Source organism: Dermochelys coriacea, chromosome 11 (genome assembly GCF_009764565.3).
Source record: "Dermochelys coriacea isolate rDerCor1 chromosome 11, rDerCor1.pri.v4, whole genome shotgun sequence".
Lineage (NCBI taxonomy): Eukaryota > Metazoa > Chordata > Testudines > Dermochelyidae > Dermochelys > Dermochelys coriacea.
This window is the reverse complement of record NC_050078.2, coordinates 70,616,587-70,642,292: the sequence shown is the minus strand read 5'-3', so window position 1 is coordinate 70,642,292 and position 25,706 is coordinate 70,616,587. Positions and strand designations below refer to the sequence as shown.

General features: G+C 40.6%; 1 protein-coding gene across 29 annotated transcripts in view; it reads left to right on the top strand.

Moving 5' to 3' along the window:
- The window catches only part of LRRFIP1 (LRR binding FLII interacting protein 1), a 200,537-nt gene that overhangs the window by 113,631 nt on the left and 61,200 nt on the right, over positions 1–25,706 (top strand). For 7 of the 29 annotated variants that reach the window (XM_043505727.1, XM_038421176.2, XM_038421165.2 and 4 more), the window contains exons 4-6: positions 2,033–2,080; positions 5,185–5,229; positions 5,739–5,789. The exons of 8 other annotated variants lie outside the window; for them this stretch is intronic. In XM_043505727.1, coding sequence (XP_043361662.1) covers positions 2,033–2,080; positions 5,185–5,229; positions 5,739–5,789 — 144 coding nt within the window. Of the gene's footprint in view, positions 1–2,032; positions 2,081–5,184; positions 5,230–5,738; positions 5,790–10,115; positions 10,149–13,070; positions 13,116–16,243; positions 16,301–19,766; positions 19,830–23,386; positions 23,432–24,512; positions 24,579–25,706 lie in introns of all 29 variants that reach the window. 14 more of the 29 variants (XM_043505725.1, XM_043505726.1, XM_043505709.1 and 11 more) reach the window with 3 other exon arrangements.

The following is a 25,706-nucleotide window of genomic DNA, read 5'->3' as shown; positions in this document are numbered from 1 at the left end:
GACTCTGCAGTTGTCTAAACCAGTGCATTTATTTACAGGATTGGGACCTTGCATTATATTTAATTTTGGGGTAGGTTGTCATATTACATTTCTACCTCAGCACTTATGATGAGATGCATAAAGCATGGAACTATGGTCAGTTGCTGAAGAAAGAACGAGAAGTAGTACAAATGAAATGTATTAAGCCCTACCTTGAAGTACACTTTGGATTCTTATTTCTTTATGGCTAAGCAGCGTCTGACCATTGCAAGAGGTTCCCGAGCCCATGCTTAAATGCTTTGTGGAAAAGAGAAGCAATAACTTACTTGCTGAATTTTTAAACATGCAAGTAAATTACCTTGCTGAATAAGAGTCTTTTTCTTTATGTTGTAGAAACGCTATTGCATAGTGCTTTAAACATATAAATCACTTAATAAATGCTCTTATTTTTAATTATTTTAAAAATGTTTGATTTAAATGACAGTGACTGTTTTGGGAAGCTTATATTCTAATATTTTTCAAACTTGTATAAGACTGTAGTAAGCATCCATCCACCTATTTTTCAATTGTTCCTCCAAGCCAATGATATCTATCAAGTTAATCATGTGTTTTTTGTCTGCCCAGATTCTCTTGAGTAGTCATGTTTATGATCTCCTTTGTAAAGCACTGCTTTTCTCTTTCCAGGGGGCTCGCCAGATCACCCCCTTTAGTTTGAAGGCCCAATTAGGCGAGATGTTTGTAATCTGACAGAATTAGACAAGGAAAGCCAAAAAATGTCTCTTTCCTGAAGTTTTCTCATAAGCAGATTGCTTTAGGAAGTAAGAGAATGAAGCTGTTGCAATTGAGTTGATGCTAAACACTGAGTTATACCATAAAGACTTCAAGTTCTTGAATGTTTAACTTAAACGTTATAAGATCTAAACAAAATAGGAAGCCATGCTTTTAAAAACAATTCCCCGTCTCCCTCTCAAAGGCACTACCAACAATGCAGGTACAGGCAAAGATTAGATGTGGGTTTATTTACAATAATATGAATCCTTTTGAGGAGAAAATTAGTCAAATTGTTCTGATGTGCATCTTCCTCCTAAACAGGAATTAACTGTGCTGATATTACTCCTTGTTTCCAGTGATTCTTCTTTATAGCAGTAATTTTTTAATTGTCATAACTTTCACAAAGTTTTCATATTATTTTGTGTTAAGTAGACTTTCATTAACTCCCCAAAATAGAGCTTTTAATACAGTGTTTATATGGGAAGAAAAAACCTGAAATTGTTAGTTTACTGAACTCTAAAGCACTTCTTGTCTAATCCAGTCACAAAATCAGTAGGGTTACTTCAGAGTTGTTATGCAAAGAAAATATGAACCAAGAAACTGAAGGCTTTCTTCCGGAACGTATATGTGATATTTGGTACTGAGTGGGTGTGGGCTTTCCAGACCTTATCCTCCACCTTTTGTGGTTCTGCACATCCTAAACTGTACTGCAGATTCCTTGTAACGTGTAACCTCTTGCCATTCATGATATTGTACCACTTTCATGATGATGGAAGTTGTGGAAAAGCCTATTAACATTTTGAAAAGGATCTTTTAAGAATTGTTCATTTTCATAAGAGTACATGGAGATTAACTCTATTTTAATCACTTTGTCTTCCTTCCAAGTGTACAAATCCATGGTTTGATGGAACTTTTCATCCTGAAAGTGTTATGTTCAGATCCCTTGTAACAAGTCTTGACTGAACTGGGTCAGGAACACAAGGCTCATTATACCCTTTCTCACTCCTTTGCCCACAGCTTTGTTTATGATTGATTTAAAAACAAAGCAAAACACTTTACTTCTTTATAAGGAAGCTTGTTTCATGCATGCGCTGCTTTTCACAGTGGCATCAAGTAGCTGAGTCACTCTGCAATTTTCAGCTTTGCACTGGCGTGTTTGTCTAATCCTTGAGCATGCGTATTTCAGTGTGAGAGACGGACTGTGCAGCTTGGCAGTGCATGTCTCAAAGTTCAGTGCTTATCTTTCTCATCTGAATTCTGTTTTTCCCTTTTCTGTCTATAGAAATATTATGGTCTGGATACAAAGTGGGGTGACATCGAGCAGTGGATGGTAGGCCTTGACCAACAAAGCTAAAAATAATTTTACCATTGAAATCTTGTACAGCTTACAATTTTTGAGATTCCGTGGGACAGGTATATTGCTATATTTGAAGAATCAGTTTCCAGTCTTATGAAGACTGTTTTGAACTCTGCATCTGGAGTATTGCTTATATGTATTTTTTATATTGTAGTCAGTTTGAAGGGTCTAATATATAGCATGTGATTATAGAAGCTGTTCTGCTTCACAAAGCTCTGTTCCCAAACTGATAAAACTGATTGGAATGAAAACACATTAAAACTATTGTTGGCATTAGCAATAGGATATACTTTTTTTTGGTCTGAATTTTCGTGACCGATTGAGTTCTCAATGTCTAAGTTGAATAAATACTTAAATCTTTGGAGAGTTGTAGCCAGGGACTTTCAGGCATCTTCACATTGACCCTGTTATCCTCTTCAACTGTTCCTTATACAGAGTAGTTAGAAGGGCAAACACCAACATGCATGTTCTTAAATTACTCTAGTGATGCTCCCGCTCCCATCAGTTCTGAAATCTAACTTCCTAGCTTTCACTGTGTAGTAAGCCATCAAACATAGATTAGCCTCTCAAGAATATCCGACTGTCCAATGGTCATAACATAAGATTGAAATAGTTGCTAAAAATGGATTTCTTGATTTAAAAGCACACACAAAAATTCGCTTAAGACCTTGAAAAAAGTTTTTTTTCTGATAACTAAAACAATTGCTAAAACAGACCAGATTTGGTTTCAAATGTATTTATTTCAGTTTTTAAAAAGAAATTCTTTGATCCTTAGTTTATAAAGCCATTCACTAGTTGGGGACTGGAGGCCGGGCTGTTGTTCCCAGGCTGGTCTTTTTGGGTAACCTGACCTGGTAACATGAGTTAGTGTCTTGAAATTGTTGGCTTGATTCTTGGAATCCTGATCCCTTTCCTCTGTCCCCCCAGCCACACACTTTCTTGGTTTACACTCCCACCATTGTCAAGGTGACTTACCATCCAGACAAGGTGAAGTTCCTCATTGCGTCTGAGGACAAAAGGGACCACCAGATCATTTAGTCTGGTCTCCTGCGCATTACAGGCCACTAAACCCCACCCTCATTACCCCTGTGTTGAACCTGCTGACCTGGATTAGATTCAGGTATTACAGCCCTCAGGAGACTAAACTATTGTGTGCCACAGGCAGAGAATAGAAGGGTCTGAGGTGCACCAGTGCCCAAGGCCTTGGCAAATGCAGGGAATTGATTTAGTGTGGGCTTGTCTACACTTAATTTTATAGCATTCTAGCTTGCTGGCTCAGGGGTGTGAAAAATCATTCCCCTGAGCTTAGCAAGTTTGAGCGCTTTAAAGCATTAGTGTGGACAGGCTCCGAGCTCTGGGAGCTGTGCTCCCAGTGCTCGGAGATATTCTCCTCATGGACGTGGATTACTAGGAGCGCTGGGAGAGCACTTTCCCAGTGCTCGTGCGTGACCACACTCACACTTCAAAGCGCTCTCATACACTCACACTTTGCGGCGGCGCTTTGAAGTTTCTAGTGTAGATGTAGCCTTAGTTATATCCAGAGGTGACCTCTACCCCATGCAGGTGACCTCTACCCCATGTTGCAGAGAGACAGAGGCAAAAACAAAACCAAGGTCCCTGTCTGGCTGACCTGGGGGAAATTCCTTCATCACCCTGAAAACGGTGATCAGTATGAGCATATGAGCAAGACCCACCTGCCAAATCTGATGATACTCCCTTGAGAGCTCACAAGTCAGCCTTTGTCACTTTAAAACCTTGCATGCTCTCCGCAGAGAGAGCGAGAGCTCGCTATCTCTAGTGCTTCCCAAATCCAGAGCTTAGTTTTATTGGACAGAGTGCTAACCACAGAATACTGAAGCTTGCTTGAAAACCAACAAATTTAAACAACTCTCCTGTGGCAAATATAGTTGTATAACACCTAAGTTTATTTTGCATTCCACTTTTTAGCCATTGCTAAATAGTGTTAAAACCATTTTGTTGAAATTTAGTGCATCCTACTACATTGTCAGTGTTCAAAGTTCCCATACAAAGCAATGTATAATACAGCCCAGTTACTGGAAGTAGGATATAGATTCTTTTAGCTTGTTAGCAAAGGCCATGTGTTTCAGTCAAATCCACATTAAAAGGTGGATTGCCTTCTCATTTTTACAGGGTAGAGAATGCCATTAAAATTGAAGAAGACTTCTTTCTGAGGGTACTATAGACTAGAAAGTGTTCTTTTAGCTACAGGCTCTCAGACCCACTAGGGTAGTACATTTAACTGTCTTAATCAGTGTGTTTGCACTGTGAATGTCTAGGTACTAATAAGAGAGACAAGCAGAAGCTTCTGTGAATGAGACAAGCTTTCAAGCTCTTCTTAGGGTCCCTGGGGAGCTCTAAAGGTTGTCTCCATAGGCACCGACTACATGGGTGCTCCAGGGCTGGAACACGCATGGGGAAAAAAAAATGGGTGCAGAGCACCCACCACCACCCTATCAGCTTTTTCCCTCCCCCTAATGCCTCCCACTGGCTGGTGGCCCTGCTGATCAGCACCTCCCCCTCCTGTGGCGGGCAGGAGGCACTGGGAGGAAGGCAGGGCGCTAGGGGGAAGCGGGGGCAGGAAGAGGCAGGGCAGGGGTGGGGCCTTTGGGAAGGGATTGAGTAGAGGTGGGGCCGGGGGCACAGCCAGAGGAGAGCAACCCCGGGCACATTAGAAAGTCGACACCTATGCTTGTATCTTTCACCAACAGAAGTTGGTCCAACTAAAAGATATTACCTCATCTGCCTTGTCACTCTCCTATCCTGGGACCAACATGGCTAAAGAAAACAATGCTTATAACTTGCCATTGTATTTTAGAAATGTATAATAGTGAAGAATGGGCTGGAATGAAGGAAGGAGGACAGGTATAGGGAAATAGCACGTTCTGATTTTTTTCCTCAGTTGCCATAGTGCATCGTCTATCATTATCAGATTAAACCTTGCTAAATCCAGCTTCCTTCTTAACACTGCTGAGTTTCATTTTTTCTAACTGAAGGCTTTGTTTTACTATTTCTGTCCTTTCAACATTTCACTCTTATTTTCTCTGCTGCTTTGATAGGAAGACAGTGAGCGTTATTCTCGTAGATCCAGAAGATATGCCTCGGTTAGTATTTTCTTTTGTGCATTCTTCATACGTATTTTCATACGTCACTTGCAGCACGCTGGCAGTGTGTCTTTTAAAAATAAATGTATTTACTGTTAATTTTGTGCAACACTTCATGCCTCTCTGCAAAGAATTCTGGTGAGTTTTTGCAAATTAAAATCCAATTCTTTTGCATAAGTGAGCAATGAATCTGTTTGTTTTGCATGAGCCAGACATAGCACAAAGAGGAGTTGTACAAGCTCCTAACCTGTTCAGCCTGTAGGGGAATGCTTTAGAACTTCCTTGTATTGCCTGAAAATGGTCCAATGTTTGACGTGGCTCTGTTATATTTACTCTTATGTTTGTCGTCTAATGTAAATGAAACATGTACTGGGCAAGCCTTTTTTAACAAGTTTAGCACAAAATCTTTTCCTCCCTCTGGCTTGTTAATTGATTCTATCGGTACTTGTTTCATTGCTTGTTATCTGTATTCTTTTAATTGTTTGTCTCCTACACTTTCTCTTCAATAGGCTTCAGATGAAGATGAGCGCATGTCAGTGGGTAGCCGTGGAAGCCTGAGGGTTAGTAACTTGTACAATTAAGTGCATGATTTTTTGTATTGATGTTGCTGTTCTCCCACATTTTGCAATAAGTTCCTCTGCACCCCTTCTAGAGAGAGCTCTGATAATTTCTCCCAAACCTCCTAGTTTTCTACATTGTAGCCTTATACTTGAGGCCTACATTGAAGCCAACAATTCTTTCGTCCAAGGAGAACTGGATAGATCTGTCAGTTTCATAGACATTAAATTGTAAATATGAGTATAAGTAAAGCATAAAATTCCGTAGAGATTTTTTTCTGCTGAATACTCTCTTCACTAATCACTGGGGAAGGTATTTAGTCAAGATGTGGGTCTACAGAATTTCCTCTTGCATGGATCTTTTTAAGCTGTTCCAGCATTAGTGACTATATGGAGCAATCTGAGAAATGATGCAGCATTCACTCGGTTGGGTGTTGGGGGTGAGGGGGTCACAGTTTAGAAACTAAATGTAAATCACCTGTTGGAAAGCACATCAGTTCAGTGTTCCTGTGAACTAGTATTAATACTGTTCTTAGCTGGTCTTTTTAAATAGCTTGGGGATCCAGGTGACTTCTTCCTCAAAGCCGGCATTATTGAGATGTTTGGAGCCTGTCTCCTCCCAGAAATGAGACTGGGCACTAAGGAAGGATAACTGGTCACAGGAGCTCACAGTTACTTAGGTCCAATCTATATGAGATAAATTTACCCTTTAAGAACAGTAATATCTTCCCAGTATATCTGAAAAACACTTTGTCACATACAAAATAGCCCCAACCAGTATACATGTAGCTACATCAAACTGCTTCACTCTACCATTCCAGTGTGCACCATTTTAATTCCAGCGTGGACCAAATTAGCTCTCATAATAGCGCACATGGTTGAGAGAGTCCCTCCTGCTACTGTCCGATGGTGCTCCGATTGTCTTTTAAAAACTCTTAAAATTCTGTAGCCTATGGGATAGGTACTCAGAGGCCATTGCAATTGAAATGGTCTAGAGCAGTACTAGTACTGACATAGGGCAGTACTGCAACAGTTTGGAACATGAATTAGCATGGCTAGAGTGGGCACATAGAATCGTTTGTGCCTAAACCAGTTCTGTTCTTCTAATGCAGACAGAATCTTAATGCAGTTAACAATAGCATTAGTTTACCTCTTTAAGATTGCTGTAGTTCAGTGGTTCTCAGCCAGGGACCTGGGGGCCCGTCAGCAGGTTTCAGGGGGTCTGCTGAGCATGACTGGTGTTAGACTCGCTAGGGCCCAGGGCAGAAAGCTGAAGCCCTGTCATGCAGGACTGCAGCCTGGTGCCCTGAGCCCCACCACTTGTGGCTGAAGCCAAAGCCTGAGCAACTTAGCTTCATGGTGCCCTTTGTGATGTAGGGCCCCAGGCAATTGCCCTGCTTCTTACCCCTTGAAGCTGGAGAAAAAATAGTTGTTACGGTACAGGGGGGCTGTGGAGTTTTTATAGCATGTTGGGGGGAGCCTCGGGGAAAAAAGGTTGAGAATCCCTGATATAGATTATTCAACTCAGACAAATTAAGATTATATATTTTAAAGAATGATCCACATCCTTAATCCTAGCTTTCACCATTTGCAGGGAGGTTTCATGCAGCTCTTGGAAGATCTTGTAATTATTTACTCAACTAAGAGTTAATGTTTGTTTTTCTTTCTGGAGGAATATCCCGAGTAACTGTTGAATGGAATGGTCTTATTTTCCTCTAAATAGTTTTATATTTATATGTAAAAGGCCTAAAATTTCACCACTGGGGAAACAAATTGAATGAGTGATTGCTAATTAAATTCCCATCTTTTAGTGGACATACAGTATATCTTGTATTATGAGTGTCTCATTCCCTTTTTGTGTGACATCTATATACTATTCATGATGTGACATTGGTTTTACTGTAACATTCCCACCTCCTGGAATTGTGGATTAATTTAATTTTCCCAAACAGTATAACTAGAATGTGCTTGATACCTTTATGACCTTGCATTCTTTATTTCACTAACAAGAAAGCAATAATCAACGGGTTTTCCTCAATGATGAGGAAAAGGTTAAGAAATATGAACATTAAAATGGATTTTTTTAGATTTTAGTTTAATTAAACTTCAATAAAATTGTGCATGGAACTGATTAGGGAAAAATGCTTTCATTACTAGAGCACTTGAGGTTTCAGTTTAGTTTGTTCTGGGCAATTTTCAATTAAACTGTTTATCCAGTCCTGACTATAAGTGTATTTTCATGGCCTGTGAGGAAATTAATGACTGAAATATCATCTCCAAAATCCTCATGAATAAGGGTCCCTATTAGACCTTAATATACTTTATTCTGATGGCCATTGGTAATTAAAACTTGCATTTCACTAAACAGGCTGCATTTCCTCACCCAAAAGAAATGTCTGATTTCTAATCTCTCTGGAGTGCAAATAAGCATCCCTAATATCCAACAGTATTCCCATGCTACGAACCATACAGTCTTTCAATTTTAAGAGCCAGATCTTTATCTGGTGCAAACTGGTGTAGCCACTGAAGTCGGTGACTAGCAGCAGCTGAAAATCTAGCTCATAAATATTTACTAGTTAAGTTTGTGAGCAATGTCCTTTGTTTGATGGAAAACTTTGTCTAATAGAGTCTTGTGGAAGAAACTTTATGCCATAATATCCCTAACGTATTGCACCTAATTTCCTATATGACTGTTAAAAGGGGGGCATTTCTCAATGAATGATCACAAATCCAAATATTTGAGTTTTGCACACACATTGAGGGAGGTTTGACCCCTTAATTTTAACACTTGAAGAATGAGAAACCCCTGAGATTTCCTGCCCTGACCCAGGGGCAATTGTGACTTCAGGCCAAGGAAAACAGGAGGTAGATATATTTAGCTTATAAGTCTGAGCCAAAGTCTGTCCCTTAATAGCCTTGGTTTAATGCACATGATTTTATTCACACTGAAACAAAATAAAACTAATTATATTCTTAGGATTGATACCTGGCTCACAATTGCTTGACAAGACAAAATTGTGAATATGCTTTAAGTGGTTTGTGTAGACATTTAGTTATGCTTCTGTTGACTTCTTTCAGGGGTCTTTGGTTTGGCTTTTTTATGTATGTATAAAAGTGAAATGAAAACCTGGCCTCCTAAGATCTGAGTTCAGGGTTCTCTGCTTCTTTTGCTAAGCCTTGTTAACATAAAGAACACTTTAGAAACAAGGCGTCCTGTGGCACCTTATAGACTAACAGATGTATTGGAGCATAAGCTTTCGTGGGTGAATATATCCGATGAAGTGAGTATTCACCCACGAAAGCTTATGCTCCAATATGTCTGTTAGTCTATAAGGTGCCACAGGATTTTTTGCTGCTTTTACAGATCCAGACTAACATGGCTATCCCTCTGATACTTTAGAAACAAGGGAACTATATCTTGTCTCTATTTAAGTTTGTGTGAAACTAGATTAGATTCACAGAGAAATCTGAACTCGGGTCTTTGTCAGTAAGTAAAGGTGGAATTTGTTTGAAAACCTTTTGTTTCAAAGTTTACTTGTTATAGAAAACTTCATATTTGGATTTTGTATTATGGAAATCTTCATATTTGAATTTGGTGTTAAACAGATTTTTTTAATTTCTTACAAAAAGAAGCTGTTTTGCTTCCTGTGAAAGTTCCTTGAAATATCTATATGGTCACTCATGGAATACCATACAAGATGAGTAGAATTTACAAATTTTCTCTTGAAGGGTTGGTTCTTTCTCTTTTGCACAGGAAGTTTCCGAACAGTGGAGCAATGTCAGAAAAGTTACTACCATGTGAAACCTCCCAGTCCTCCAAAATCAGCAATTTCTTAGAGTTTTTTTGCCTGGAATATTCTCCTCTAAGAATGTTTTACTGTGATTTGTTCCGAGACAGATGAAAACTGCCCAAGTATCCTACCGTATCATTCTGGAAGCCTCATAGGCTTGCTTTACTCTTAAGTGATTTTTGTTGCAGAAAAACTTAGAATATCATTCTGTTTTTTTAAGACACATGATCCTGGTTTCAGTCTTCTTCTACTGCAAATTCTCCACAGTTTTCCCTAATAATTTCATAATGGGCCAACTCCCACATCCAAGATCCCACAAGGTGAAATATTGTTGAATTATCGCCCAATAGTGATGCAGCATACAAGGACTTGTCTCTGTTTCTCTCGTTAATCTGGTTGATGGTTGCTGAAATTCCTTACTTCTGAACCGGTGGTGGCATTTGTGCTCTCGTTGCTCAAAACCAAGGAATTTTAAACTTTTACACCTCAGTGCCTATGTCTTCCTGATAGTTTTTGTTTCCTCTCATGCTCTTGACAGTCTGACTTGGAGTATGCCAGTGCCTATCCAGTGGTGAGAATGGTCTGAAGTTGCAGTGTGTGATTGTACTTTTTTTCCACAATTTCTAACGCCTATTGCTATATCTGGTCAATAGTAGAGAAGGAGACCCAAAAAGGCAAATGATCATGATAGCAGTGTTATGATCTCTGATGTGGATACCTGACTGTAAGGAATGAGACTCATCCCACTGTTTCACTTAGCATTATGACATTTGTCAGACTCAGCAAGGCAAAGGATTAAATAACAATCATGGAGAATGAACTAACTCCCACCTAAAGGTGTCGTTCCTTCAGGGCTGCGTGGAGAAACTTGCATTACCACTACTTACATTGTACCTGCTCAGAGGAGAGATGGCTTCATTCTCCAGTGCTCTGTGTGGTAACCTTCACAAATACAAAGCTCACTCTTTTCAAAATGTGTGTTTAATTGAGACATGAACAGTGAACTTTTTTCCTCTTTACTCCTGAGGGCATTCTGCGCCTAAAATTCTGCGCGCAATATTTTGAAATTCTGCACGTTTTATTTGTCAATAAATAAATGCAGAGGCTCCAGCATGGCAGTGCAGAGCACAGGCCACTGACTGCACGAAGGTGGGAGATCACGCTACAGCCTCCCCACCCCCGGGACATGGAGTCAGTGGCGAGGCTGCACCTGACCCTGACACAGCACAAGGTCTGGGCCTACCCCAGAAACACTCAGGGGCCCTGCCCCTCTGTGCCATGTGTGGGTGAGCAGGCTCAACCAGGCAGGATCCAAGTGCGGAGGGGCTCTGTATGGGGGGAGATCCAGGTGTGGGGTGAGAGGATTCTGTGTGGGACAATCTGGTTGCAGACAGCTCAGTGGGAGGGTCTAGGTATGGGGGGGATCTGGATGCACAGAGGCTCGTTGGAGGGATTCCAGGTGCAGGGGCAATGGGACTCTGCAGGAGCTTCCAGGTGAAAGTGGTTGGGACTCAGTGGAGGGGTCTGGGTGTGGGGTCTCAGCAGGGAGGTCTGGGTGCTGGGGGAATGGGGCTTGGGGGTCTGGGTGCAGCTAATTGGGGGGTCAGTGGCGTGGGGACTTGAGTGCAGGGAGCTGAATGGGAGTGATCTGGTTACAGGGGTGGGGGTCCTGATGCAGGGGGTCTGGGTGCAGAGGGCTTCAGATGCAGGGGGTTCAAGGAGCTGATGTATGGAGGGCTAGGAGGGTTCTGGGAGTATGGGGTGAGGCTCAGCGGGGGTGTCTGGGTGTGGGAGCTCAGGATTCATGGGCGTTGGGCAGATGGGGGACCAGCTCCCTGTACAGTGATCCCTCCCCCACAGCTGAAGAGCGACGAGGGCAGGAAGCAGGGAAGGATGCTGAGCTTCCTGCAGCTGGGGGAGGTTTCTGGGAATGGGTCTGACACAGCCCTAGCCACTCCTTGTAGGGAAAGAGGAAGTCCCATCCTCTGCTGCCTCCAGCCCAGCTGGAACTAGCATCTGATCTCGGCTCAGGGTAGGAGTCACTGGCTGGGATGTCCCCAGCCCTGCAGTGATTTACCTCTCTGCCGACGGCTCCAGGTGCCTGAAACAATGTACCTGCGCAGCTATGGAATGGTGCATGACTGCTCTTGCAGCTTCCCTTTGCTTAACTGTCAGAAAGTCATTTTTCTGCAGGGACGCAAAGCAGTCTGCCGGGGACATGAATTCTGCACATGCACAGTGGTGCAGAATTCCCCCAGGAGTATCTCTTGGACATTTTTCCCCATTGTGCAAAGAGCTGTCTTGGAAATCACTAAAATCTAGGTAGAAAAGCTATTACCTATTAGAGTTGAATATTATATACAACTTTCATTTCCCATGTATTTCAAGCACCTTTTATTTTACATAACTCATTTCAAGTAGATCTGTTCCGGGAAACAGAAGATGAATAAATCTGCAGTACAGTATATACCATGTCTGAATAGCCTTATCTTTGCTTGTGAAGATAAAAATCAACATTCATAGTTACAGTATTTTTATTTGCAAAAAATAAAGGATTTTAAGATTGGGATCCTTAAATTTGGGTTTAGATTACAACACAACATTAATACTACTCTCTTGTGAGTCTGTTGTGATAGAGCATAGGGTCTTGCTGTGCCTCCACAAAAGGCAAAGTACAAGATCATCTTTTTTTAAAAGCTGCTGAATGAAGAGCAGTTCCACTTCATTTGAACTAAGCATCATTTCTACCTCCCTCTAGCTGGCTGTTGTGAATCAGTGCTTCAGGCCTCCACATCAGAACTTGAAAACAAGCTTTTGCGGCCAATTTCATTGAAGGCTGTGTGTTTCTCTCTTTTTTTGCATTCCCTACCCCTATTTCAAATTAAGAATTTGTTCACCCAATATATTCTATTTCCTTGGTCAGTGGCCTATATTCAGATACAGCTCTAACTGGGGGGAGGGATAGCTCAGTGGTTTGAACACAGGCTTGCTAAACCCAGGGTTGTGAGTTTAATCCCTGAGGGGGCCATTTAGGGATCTGGAGTAAAAATTGGGGATTGGTCCTGCTTTGGGCAGGGGGTTGGACTAGATAACCTCCTGAGGTCCTTTCCAACCCTGATATTCTATGAGTCTAACACTTGCTGTGCTCAGTTTTTGCATGGATATATTGATGTAGTACGTATATATGGTAGAGGACTCTATTATTTGATTTAACCCAACAGGCATGAATAGTTTTAACTGCAGCTATTAATGTTAACTGCATGGTTATCATTCTTTAATCATTTTAAATCATAAACTAGCAATCTGAATCTGGTGTGATTTTTTTTTTTTATTTTCTATATCCTCACTGAGTGTGTATATTGAATCATGCTCTGTCGATTTGTAGGAATACAGGACCTGGTTTTTGCATGTAGATCTGCATGTAGGACATGGGGAAAATAGAAATACAAGAATTCATTGATCTTTTCACCGGGTATTCTTACTCTCACTGCAGGCTGGATTAGAAAATGAGAGGCCCAAAAAGAAGAACTCCAATACAGTATGTATTTAGAGAGTGTTTTCCTCTGAGAGGGTTATGATGGGGCTGGAGAGAACTTGCAAAAATTGTTGGCCATAGGGTTATGGCCAGATTGGGACAAATAGTTTTCGTTTATACTGATACATCAGCCTCATGCCAAGAATATATTGTAGCTCTTTGTGGTTGTGGGTGCATAAAAAGCACTAAAAGAAAAGGAGTACTTGTGGCACCTTAGAGACTAACAAATTAACACGGCTGCTACTCTGAAACCTGTCAAAAAGCACTAAGTATCACTTGCTTATTACAAAATGCAGTTCAGCCCAAATGATTATACAGCAGTACTGTTTGTAGGATTTTTTTCAAGATACTCTATCTTCATATATTACATTAGTGAGTAGAAAGATGTAGGGAAAAGATGGTAGTGGCTAGTATGACTGATAACTAATGTATTTTTTCCATGAGGCAGGAGGAAGGAGAATGTCATTTAAAGTAGCAAACCAGTAAAAGTAATGGGTCAACATTCAATATAACAAGCACATGCAAGTAGCTAATAACTGAACAATGCTTTAAGTTTCTAGAGTGCTTCATTAAATAAAACAATTTTTACAGGCTACTTGTTAAGGAGCTTTACACTGGAAAATTTTCAAAACTCAAAGAATAGCCATCTTTAAAAAACAGACTCCCCCTCAAACATCCACAGAACTGACTTCTGAAACCTTTTTTTTTAAGGAAAATAGAGTTTGATTGCTTCCAGGTAGGAATGCAGACTTGGTTTTGCAGAACCGGGGCGGTGAGAGGGGAGGTCATCAGATGTAAATGCCTCCACCAAACTAGGGACTAGTTTTCTTGCTGCATTGATTTCATGCCAAAGACATTTCAATCACCTGTTTTTTTTTTTCTAGAGAAGGTTATTGTAAAATTAATCTTTATGTGACTTCCACAGGGCACCTACATGTAGGCTTTCTTTTGTCGTCAATTGGAATATTGCATTTAGTCCAAAATATATTGCCAAATAATACAGTAAATACCCTGGAGGTGGAAATGTGGCAAATATTTACTCATTTTGTCTGTCTGCCACAACTTTGTTCATAGTAACTCTTATGATGAATGCGACAGTTCAGGGCAACTGTCCCTGCATTTCCTCACAGTGGTTCAGTAAGAGCATTGACTCTCATGTTTCAGCTCCCCAGCTGTTGCCTTTCTGGGTGGAGAGCTGCATGTCTCTCCTTTCTGATAAGGGTATTCACAGGCTGCTCAGTTCCCTGCTTTCAATGTGTATTTCCCAACAAAGACACGCTGCCTAAACAGATCTGTCTGCTTTCTCTTCAGAGACAGATAAGAGTGACTGCTACAGATATAAATAACCACACAGTTCTTTCTAAGCAAGCCTACTTTAGTCTTAAGGTAAAAGCACTACGGAGAAAATATTTTAAAAGAACCTTACACAGATGTTTATAAGCTTACCAGAGTCCCAACCCTAACATGGATTCTGGCAGGAGCAGTCCTTCAAGCCTCCTTTCTAGGGGAGTCATTGTGGTTACAAGTTAATTACAGCTTCAAATCAGAACAGGCACGTGGTCTTATGAGGCCTCAGCAGGCCAAGTCCTTCCAGTCCTTCCCGAAGGCTTGTGACCCTCCATGGACCAGAGGTCCTAGCCGTTTGCTGCATCAGAAACAAGGCCCTAGATCACTTTAAAACTAGGCTATTTATCCAAAAAATTGTTTCTTGCTCTGTTGATCCCTGGCAAATCCTGTTTGAACAAGTACGTGCACCCTCCCCAAGGGAATAGCTTCTAAGGTTGATAAAGGAAGAAATTAATTAGCATCCCTGTCCCTACTAGAGAGAGTACATACAGTGCCATAACATGTTCACAATTGCATTTTTAATACAGTGGACCCTAAAGGTATTAACCGTAATTCAGTAAGGTTCAGTTTAATTCACCAAAGTTTGTTGTAATTCCGTAAGGTTTGTTCACAAATGTACATGATATTGTTAGCCTCTCATACTGCAGTCTAAAGTTAAGCATGTGCATAAGTCTCTGTAGTATGAAGACCCTAATCACATCCACATTAATCAGGTTTTTCTCTGTGCATACGCAAGTAGAAAGGCCAACAGAAAGCTGGAACATGTCAAATATTTTGTTCACTGCAAATGCTCAAATTTTCTAGGAAATCTATGATGACTCCAAAAATAAGTGTCTCACTAATTGCTACAGTAATATCTTACTCCACTGTACTGTATAAATTTAATTAACTATTAACAGCATTAGCATGCTAGCTAATGGGTTTTTATTTCTTTGCTGATATAGAAGATAGTCTGATTAAAAATTAGTTTCTTATTGATTTTGTTAAATTTCATTGTTCTTTGAAAGAAGCATTTTCAGTTTTTTCACATACATTTATTGGAGAGAATATGCAACATATATGTTGCCAGGGGACTGTTTGAAATGTGTAGTTTGTGATTAGAAATTCAATCATTGGTAATCCTGTTAGATGAATGCAAATGTTTATGCACTGGTGCATTTTGACATCGCTTTATTACAGGCTGTTGTTACCAATTCTGTTTTTGAGGGGATTTATCATTTTAATTTGTTTCAGTCTGTAATTTGGCATACAACTCTTCAGTGAGTATGCAGTTGCATTTTGTTTGAAAACAGATTCAGCTTAGTTTGTCTGATGTTCCTTTTAGTGATGCATTCAAAATACGTAGAGAATATTTGTAATAAAAGTAAAACCTATCAATAACAATTTTAGGGATTAAGAGAGACAAGATGGGTGAGGTAATTTCTTTTATTGGACCAACTTTCCCATTCCCTTCAGTAGACTGAAGTGAAACCATCCCTTTTCACATCCCAAGGAATCTGAAAAGACTGATACTTTAAATACATTCTGCTGATGTTTTGTTTTTACAAAAATTTGACGTGAAAACAGGGACATCTTTGATGGTTTACAGGTATTGCTGGCAGACAAAACTGTCAAGTGTTATATGAGCTGTCTGAAGTCATAATGATCCCTGGGGAACCAATGTCCCTGGTGTACTTGTGGAAAAAGCACCATCTATGTCTTAGCTCTGAATAAATGATGACTTTTCCTGAGACCTCTTTTGGTTTCATTTAAGTTTTTTCTCTCTCATTTTTCTCTCATGACAGACAAATGGTTATGATGAAGACATGTATGGATCATCCCAGAGTAGAAAATCTAGCAGGGTTAGTAGAGAGTTTCTAAAAAATGCCACTCAAGTTCATGGAATTAACAGGAAACTTTTCCAGAAATTAACTGTCTCCTTTACTGGGGGCTTTTTCTAAAGCAAAATAGCAGATGCTCTTTTTTTGGTCCCTGCTTTGGAAGGCATTTTCCCCCGACTTCCATATTGCAACTCGTGCAGGTCACTAGGCATCTGCTCCTCTGTAGAGGCACAACCAAGTCCATAAAAAAACAAAACAAAAAAAAGTAAACCACAGGATTCACCAAGGCCAAGTCTTGCCTGACCAACCTGATCGCTTTCTATGATGAGATAACTGGCTCGATCGATATGGGGAAAGCGGTGGACGTGATGTACCTTGACTTTAGCAAAGGTTTTGATATGGTCTCCCACAGTATTCTTGCTAGCAAGTTGAAGTATGGATTGGATGAATGGACTATAAGGTGGATAGAAAACTGGCTAGATCATCAGGCTCAACAGGTAGTGATCAACGGCTCGATGTCTAGTTGGCAGCTAGTATCAAGCGGAGTGCCCCAAGGGTCAGTCCTCGGGCTGGTTTTGTTCAGCATCTTCATTAATAATCTGGATGATGAGATGAATTGCACCCTCAGCAAGATCGCAGATGACACTGAGCTGGGGGGAGGGGTAGATACTCTGGAGGATAGGGATAGGGTCCAGAGTGACCTAGACAAATTGGAGGATTGGGCCAAAAGAAATCTGATGAGGTTCAACAAGGACAAGTGCACAGTCCTGCACTTGGGATGGAAGAATCCCATGTAGTGCTGCAGGCTGGGGACCAACTGGCTAAATGGCAGTTTTGCAGAAAAGGGCCTGGGGATTACAATGGACAAGAAGCTGGATATGAGTCAACAGAGTGCCCTTGTTGCCAAGAAGGCCAATGGCAGATTGAGCTGCATTGGTAGGAGCTTTGCTAGCAGATGGAGGGAAGTGATTATGCCCCTCTATTTGGCACTGGTGAGGCCACATCTGGAGTACTGCATCCAGTTTTGGGCCCCCCATTACAGAAGGGATGTGGACAAATTGGAGAGAGTCCAGCGGAGGGCAACAAAAATGATTAGGGGGCTGGGGCACATGACTTAGGAGGAGAGGCTGAGGGAACTGGACTTATTTAGTCTGCAAAAGAGAAGTGAGAGGGATTTGATACCAGCCTTTAACTAGTGGAAGGGAGGTTCCAAAGCGGACGGAGGTAGGCTGTTCTCAGTGGTGGCAGATGACAGAACAAGAAGCAATGGTCTCAAGTTGCAGTGGGGGAGGTCTAGGTTGGATATTAGGGAAAAGCTATTTCAGGAGGAGGGTGGTGGACCACTGGAATGGGTTACCTAGGGAGGTGGTGGAATCTCCATCCTCAGAAGTTTTTAAGGCCCTGCTTGACAAAGGCTTGGGTGGGATGATTTAGTTGAGGATTGATCCTACTTTGAGCAGGGGGTTGGACCTCCTGAGGTCTCTTCCAACTCTGATCATCTATGATTCTAAGAGGCCGTGAGTGGGAAGGAAAAAGACTGGGCCTGAGAAAATTCAGGTAGGATTTGAGGGCCAGAATATAGTTCTGTCAACACTAATTGGGTAAAAAAACCCAAAACAAGTTATGGAGAAAAATACTTTGGCAGTAGAAATATAGCTTGGACTGGAGTCTCTGGAGCTCTTTCATGCATCCTTTATAGAGATCTGATTGTCATTGGAATATGGGCATGAAATATCTAATTGAATCTGTACAATCAATTCATTTTTATGTGTTTCCCCAATGTAAAAATTTTTAAAACCCCAAGCCTAACATAGAAAGATTAGTTCATTTGTTAAATTGTGAACACGTAAAAGGGATTTATTCTATTGATCTCTATCTGAAGGTAGTGTTTTTCATAAATACAACTATAAGACAATAGTTTTGCATACAACAAATGTCTGAACTTTCATAGAGTTGCGAACTACATATCAAACGGTATTACTAAAGTATTTGTAAATGTTGTCTTACACACACTGTGTGACATCTAAGGTATGAGGTGTGATTCAGTTTGATGGTGATAACCCTGTTAGATGGAGCAGAAACATAGCCATTAAAAACAGCTGAGGAGAGAACTAAACTCTCTTTAATGTCAAAAATTAGCATATGCTTAACATCCCTTGGCTTGATTCTATCACAAAGGAGGATATATTTAGATGATCCCAGCAAGTTGCAGTCTTGTACCAGCCGAGAACAAGATGACTACTATGGTGGGGTCATGTCCAAAATGCAGAAGGTACACTTCTACAGAAGGTTTACAGAGCTGAGGTTGAAGGATGTAGAGCATGAGGTCAGCCACAAAAGAGGTTGGAAGATGCAATTTTCAGGGATTTAAGAAGCCTAACCTCTCTCACTGATTCTTCATGAAGGATGAAGTCTTGCAAGGGACCATTTGAGATGGAGGTCCATTGTGTGCATCACCATAGCTACATTATAGCCATGTGAATATGCTACTGCTTATTAAAAGTAGAAAAAACTATGTTAAACAGTATGCACAATTAAGTCAGAAAAAATTAATTTCATCATTAATTAAGCCACATTGTCCATGTATGGATGACCTGTGTTCAGTGGATTGCAGTTTCAGAACAAGTGCTCAAGACCATTAATATGGAATCTTTGTCCAGCTTCCCCTTTAATGTACTATTCTGTAAATTTTTCCCTTCATGGTTTTTCCCTTATCTTGTGTTTACCACCATGAAGGCCAACAATGATGCTGTAGCAAGCTGATCTCCAGACCACTAGAATTTGCTTCTCTTTAAAGAAATGGGATTCAATAAACATCATGCAAACTAAAAGCCTTGCATATACAAGGAGAACATAAAACAGCTTTAAGACCCAATTAAGCAAAGCATTTAAGTAGATGCTTAACTCAGAGCATGTGAGTAACCCTGTAGCATTCAATGGGGTTACTTACATACTTAAAGTTGAGCATATACTTAAGCATTTTGCAGAAGCCAGCATTTGTTTTAATTCCCCGTTGTAAACTTTTTTTTCCTGTAGCCTTTACACTTTTTGTGTATTTAGCTGTTACATGTGGAACCTAGAGAATGAACTGAGTAAGTGCAGTAAACTTCATGTAGCTACATCCATTATATGCATAAGGAGGCGTACAGTGATCAAAACTCCAGACAACTAGCGATGTGGACATGTGCAGCAAGTCTCAGTGGAAAAAACATAAAATTGAAGATATAGTTGTAATAAATTGTAGCTTTGTACGTTATGCCTGCCTTAAATTTGCAGTAATTAGCTGAAATTGCAACAAGGACACTTATGAAAAGACAACACATACAAGGACATTTTTTGTTGTTTAAACAGTTTAAGTATTGCCAATCTTGCTGAACTTTTTGACAAAAGGAAACACTGTACAGTCTTTTCAGAGGACTTGTTGCTCTTTTGATTGTGCCAGCATCTCTGATAAATGATGTTCTTGTTCTTTAATGACATACTCTAGAGCTCCAACTACAGCGGGGAGAGCAGAAAATCTACAAAGAAGCCATCCAGGGAGGAGAAGTTGGTTGGTTTCTATTTAAATATTAAAATGATTTCTGTGGAAACTGCAGGGTTTGTAGCATGGAGTTTATGTAGCGCATGATTACAATCATGTTATTCACTCCTTGGTGTCTTCATTACTAACAGTAATTCTGATCACTATTTGAAGGGAGAGTAAGGTTTAGGGGAACAGTAACGTAGCTGAGCTGTCTTTATAGGGCATAATAAACTCCATCTCCAACATTACTCCCTTAGAACAATACAGATTTACATCCTACCCATATGTTTAAAACAGAGAACAGGTTTTAATTTGCAAATGTGGTATTAGTGCATGCAAAGCTCCAAGCCATTTAATTCTTAACATGCCTTAACCATAATATTGTATGTTACTGTATGCTACAGTATAAGTATATAATACCTCATTTTTCCTAAAGCTTTTGGGAAACTAATAGTCCTATTAAGTGTTGTAAACTGCCTTTCTACTACTTGAAGGCCTGGTTTTTACTTCCTAGTTTTACTGGGTTTCTTGTTTAACTGAGTGGGAACAGACGTTTTGTTAAACCTGGTTTGCTGCAGCCTGTCTTGGTTCTCTATTCCACATTCTGCAGCTGTCAGGGTCTCTCCTGTTCAGGGAAGGTTAGAGATGCTGATAATCAAAGAAAAATCAAGAAAAAGCAAATAATTTTGTCTTTATAAAACCTCACCTTCATCTTAATAAGAATTCCAAGCCGAAGAATATAATCCCTTCTCTTCTCTCCTTCATCTCCCCCATTTCCGCTTCACTTCACTCTGACTCCCCAAGTCTGAAGCTATGGAAAATAATTCTAGGAAAAGCTGTTGCTGGCAGATTTCGATCAATGATGCACAAAATAGTGCAGCTTGTTTGTTACTGAAATTTGTTCTAAAAATCTGAAATACGATCTATTTATGATAGCTAAATGAGAGGTGCCTCTGCTGTTTTGTATACATTGGTAATTCCTCTGCACAAGGACAAGACAATATGATAAATGGAATATATAGATTTTTTTTCACTAGGCTTCAGAGCTTTTAAGCATTAAACTGGTGGATATAGTGGATGAGAGTAATATGTTCTTTCACATGAGGTCAGATTTTCAAGTGTCTAAGTGCTTATGTGCCTGAGGAATTGTCTATACTTGAAATGCCACAGCTGCACCGCTGTAATGCTTCAGTGTAGATGCTACCTGTGCCAATGGAAGGGGTTCACCTATTGGTGTAGGTACTCCACCTCCATGAGAGATGGTAGCTAGGTCAATTGAAGAATTTTTCTGTTGATCTAGTGCGGTCTACTCTGGGGATTCAGTCAGATTAATTCCCAGGGCTGAAGCTAAAGGCCAAACCCATCACCTAGGTCTGAAGCCGATAGCTGAGGGCTTCAGCCCTGGGCGGCAGGGCTTAGCTTACAGCCCTTTCCCTCCCACCCCCAGCCCAGGACTATAGCCTTTCAGCGTTGGCCCCCTGCCCAGGGCAGCAGAGCTTGGGCAGGCTCAGGCTTCGTTCCCCCCTCCTGGGGTCGTGTAGTAATTTTTGTTGTCAGAAGGGGGTCACAGTGCAATGAAGTTGAGAACCACTGTCCTAATTTAAAGGAATTAATACAGAATTTGACAATTCCTTCACATTAAGCAGAGTTTTCAGGTTTTTCTTCCTGTTGATACAGGGTTCCTACTACTGTGATCTTGGTCTTCACAACAGTGACTTTACTTCCAAATCCCAACCTTCTTCCCAAAATGGAAATAGGGTCTGTCACTGTCTGTTTCCCTCTAAACCTTGATTTTTTTGTTTTGAGTTCACCTGGACAATACAACCTCCTGTATTCACACAGATAATGATAGTACGTTGGTGCGAAGCAATGACACTTTTGTCGGTCTGGTTGCCAGGCGTGTCTAGGTCTTGTGTTTTGTTACAAATTTATGTCTGGAATGGGAAACAGAGATCTGTTTAAGACAGGTCATGATGTTGATATGTGCCTCTCCTTTTCCTGCAATTGTTTTATTTTGCTTTTGACAGTTGTCATAAATTTTGTCTTGGAAAAGACTGCAAAATCCCCATTAAATATTACTAGTTTATTTTAGCTGAGACCACTCCTCTGCTCACCTTGCCAGTCTGTTTCCTCTTGGCACATGTGAGATGAAGCTGCAACCCTCTCCCTTCCCACTCTGTGTAATTTACAAGGCAAATGATTCCTACTAGGGCAAGAAAAGGAGTACTTGTGGCACCTTAGAGACTAACAAATTTATTTGAGCATAAGCTTTCATTAGCTACAGCTCACTTCATCGGAAAATCACCCAAGCATAAGGCCTTAAAATCCTCTTGGCGGTTGAATTGTCCTCTCTGCATGCAGGCAAAGTACAGTGTATCTGGCTGGGTGAAGGTGCTGTTAATGTATATACAGTATATACAGCACCGTATTGTGCCTTGTGTAGCCTTTGCTGAATGTGCACTCTGAACTTCACACTCACCTCCTGGGAATGTGTATTACTAACAGTAATGTCTTTTGTGAATGCACCTCCCTGTTTCTTTTATTTTATGGTATCCTGTCTTATAATGTAAGCAGAATTGTCCATCCTGATTCTGAATAATTTGATTTTGTCGCTTTCTGTTCAATAATAAAGTAGGTCACAGATGGTTCAAAACTGTCTGGAGTATTTTAAAAATCTACCCTCTTAATTGTCCTGTCTCTGTGGGTATTGCACCAAAGTTACTTCTGTTTTTTGAATTGCTGGCTTTGATTGAAACCAGAATGGTCATAAGCTCTCCTTCTGACTGCTGTACATATAGGCAAGGCTAAGATTTTTTCACAGATATTTTTAGTAAAAGTCAGGGACAGGTCACGGGCAATAAAGAAAAATTCACAGAAGCCTGTGACCTGTCCCTGACTTTTACTAAAAATATCTGACAAAATGGGGAGCCGCTCTGTAGCTGTGGGCCTGGCTGGGAGTTCTGGGGGCCCCCACCACCCATGGGGGCTCAGAGCTTCAGGGTCCCCCTTCTCCCTTGGCTTGGAGCTGTGGGGTCCCACACGATGGCCAGGTGCAGCGGGGTCCCCCTTGCCGCCTGAGATGGCTGGGAGCGGCGGGGGTACCCCACAGCTCACGGCCTCCGCTGGCGGCAGTGGGACCCTGCAGCTCCCAGCCACCTGCAGGCTAAAGTCACGGAGGTCTTTGGAAGGCATGGATTCTATGACTTCCATGGCCTCCATGACAAAATCATAGCTTTACATCTAGGTCTTTCTCTTAGACAGTAGGAGAGGATTAGTGACTAAAATAAGTTACTCGGTTCTCCTTCTGCACTCTCTCTGATATCCTCCCTTCCTGTAGGAAACATGCATATATGTCTACTTTATACTTAGTCTTTGTTTGTACTTGAGCTTTCAAGTTTTTAAGCACAGATGGTTAATACAGTTTTGTAATACTGTGTACAATATCTGTACACAGCTTCCCCTGCATTATAGCACAAGAATTTTAATAGCATGAATACGTCTGACTGGGATGATTAATCCCAATGTGAACACTTTTTGCTGTTATCCATTTTTATATAAAAAAGGTTTGTGCTTGTCTTCCCCAGCCTTCCTTGCTGTACAGTGATGTTCTGCCTGCCAGAAGTTACAGGGTTTGTTGTGCTTTGTCATTTTAACCACAAATGCAGAAGCTGTGCACTCACCCATGCACATGTTGTCTTTTGCCTTTGCAGTTTGTCGAGACTATCTTGTTGGTCCAGTTTATTTATATTGTACTATATTGTCATTTTAGTATATGATCCATTTGAATGGAATGCACATATGCCCATGGTGCATCTGTCAATTCTGTTTTGCTGGTCCTACATTTTACTCCCATTGGAATTCTGCAACAGTTGCTTATGGATCTGTAACACTTCTGCAGATTTCTAATTGGAGTAAGACATTTCTGTCTTCATTTTGGTGTATGATGTAGGACACTGAAATATGGACTAGAAAGAGGCAACATCAATCCTGACCTATACAAATTGGCAAAAATTTGTCTTGTTTAAAAACAAAATATACAGTGTATCTTGCAGAATACATTCCCTCTGTTTTCCTGTGTTAAACTGAGTGCAGCTAACTTCATTCTCAAGTCTTTACAATGGTGATAGAAAACCTACCCTGCCTTTTCTGAGCCACATAAGCCAGAGATTGGTGTTCCAAAATCGAACTAGATGGTAATGGTTTATAACATGCGTCCCCACCAACAGCTTCCTATTAATTCAGTAACTAATATCTCTTTTTCAATTAAATTTACCAGGAATCAATTTTTCTCTTTTCCTTACCCTGTCCCAACCCCAAAATATTTGATTTAGCACTACTAAAATTATAAGAATTGATGTTGTCACTTTATAGCAGGTAATTTTAAGTGTTAAAGTTGATGGTTTGAAAAAGAACTGTTAAGAATGCATGAATGTGTGAAGTTTCTGATGACTTTTGGATCTCTCATTTTAATTCTGCATGTGTTCTGTAGTTCCACAGCTCACTGGAGCTAAGAATTGGTGGGTTCATTCTTCACTTGCATGCCATATATGGGATTTTACAGGAAATGCCCGTGTTGTTTCTGCACCTTTGTTCGTTCTCCTCCCCACTGCACCTCTTGTTTGTGCTGCACCTTGCTATCTTGTAATGCTCCAGATTAGAAACAAAACCAAAGTCTACCAGTTTTGTGTTGACTCTGTTTTTTAATTGTAGGCGTCTCTGTATGATGAGAGCATTTACAGTGGGAATCATCGATATAGTGCCTCTAGTTCTCGTGCTGTAAGATTTTTCTGCATTTTTCTGCTGGGCCTGTCTTCAGTGTTTTGTCCTATGATAACCTGTTTTACTAGAGCGTAGTTTTATACCGCGCATTGATACGGATAAGATTATTGGCCAGATAGCTGATGATGGAGAATTTTATGTAAACAAGACTGGGAGCATCACCTCTACAAAGTTCCCTCCATGTAGATTCACTGGAGTCAAATACTAAGTGTCCTATCTGCAATTGTCATGCTACACTGTGCAGGGGTATCACCCTATAGTTTCAATATGACACAGTATAAGGGGTTACCCTTTCTGGTGAAAGGAATCTTGGCTCTGCCTTTGAATTTATTTGCTGTTAAGAAAATTCAAAACATCAGCTGGAAAACCACATTTATGTAAGACCCACCCCCCTCTTCCCTGGGGCTCCATTTCACTTTTAAATAAACTGGCTTCACATAGCTTAAAATTTCAGTACCCCCATGCTACTATGTTTTCACTTGTGACTTAGTCATGGTTTGGGGTTCATTCTCTTGTAACATTTTATTTATACCAGGTGACTTAGGAGGATGATAGTCTGTAATAGTTAGCTAGGGTGAGATTGGAGAGCTCAAGGAATCATTTATGGGAGATGCTTCTACCCATTTAAATCTGACTCTGGTCAAAAATGACAATTTATTAGCATTTAATGGTTGTTCACTGGCTTATTTAAATGAGCTAGAGGATGGGTAGGGCTTAGTCCATTAACTAGTGAACAGGTTATAAATATCAGCATTACTATTAACATCCTTAATGTCAATTGCAAAATGCAGGCTAAAGATAAAGACACCCCTTCTCCTCTCAGACAGTGTCCCCATGTCAGGTTTGGAGCCATTTTGGTGGGGCAGTGTGAGGAAACTTGTACTGCCATTGTGCCTGTTCTGAAAATGTAAATAGAGACCTTCGTTGTTCGGTGCTTCCCATGTGAAAGTCTTAAACCTTTTGCATTATTTTTTGCCAATAATTAATGAAAAATAGATATTCTAATGCTCTCTTATGCATTAGAAGCGTGGTCCTGTTTAACTTAGAAAAATAAATTGAAATTGTCTCTGTAATGCTAACTCAGCTGATATTTTCACTTTATCCTCTACCAATACATGACATTCT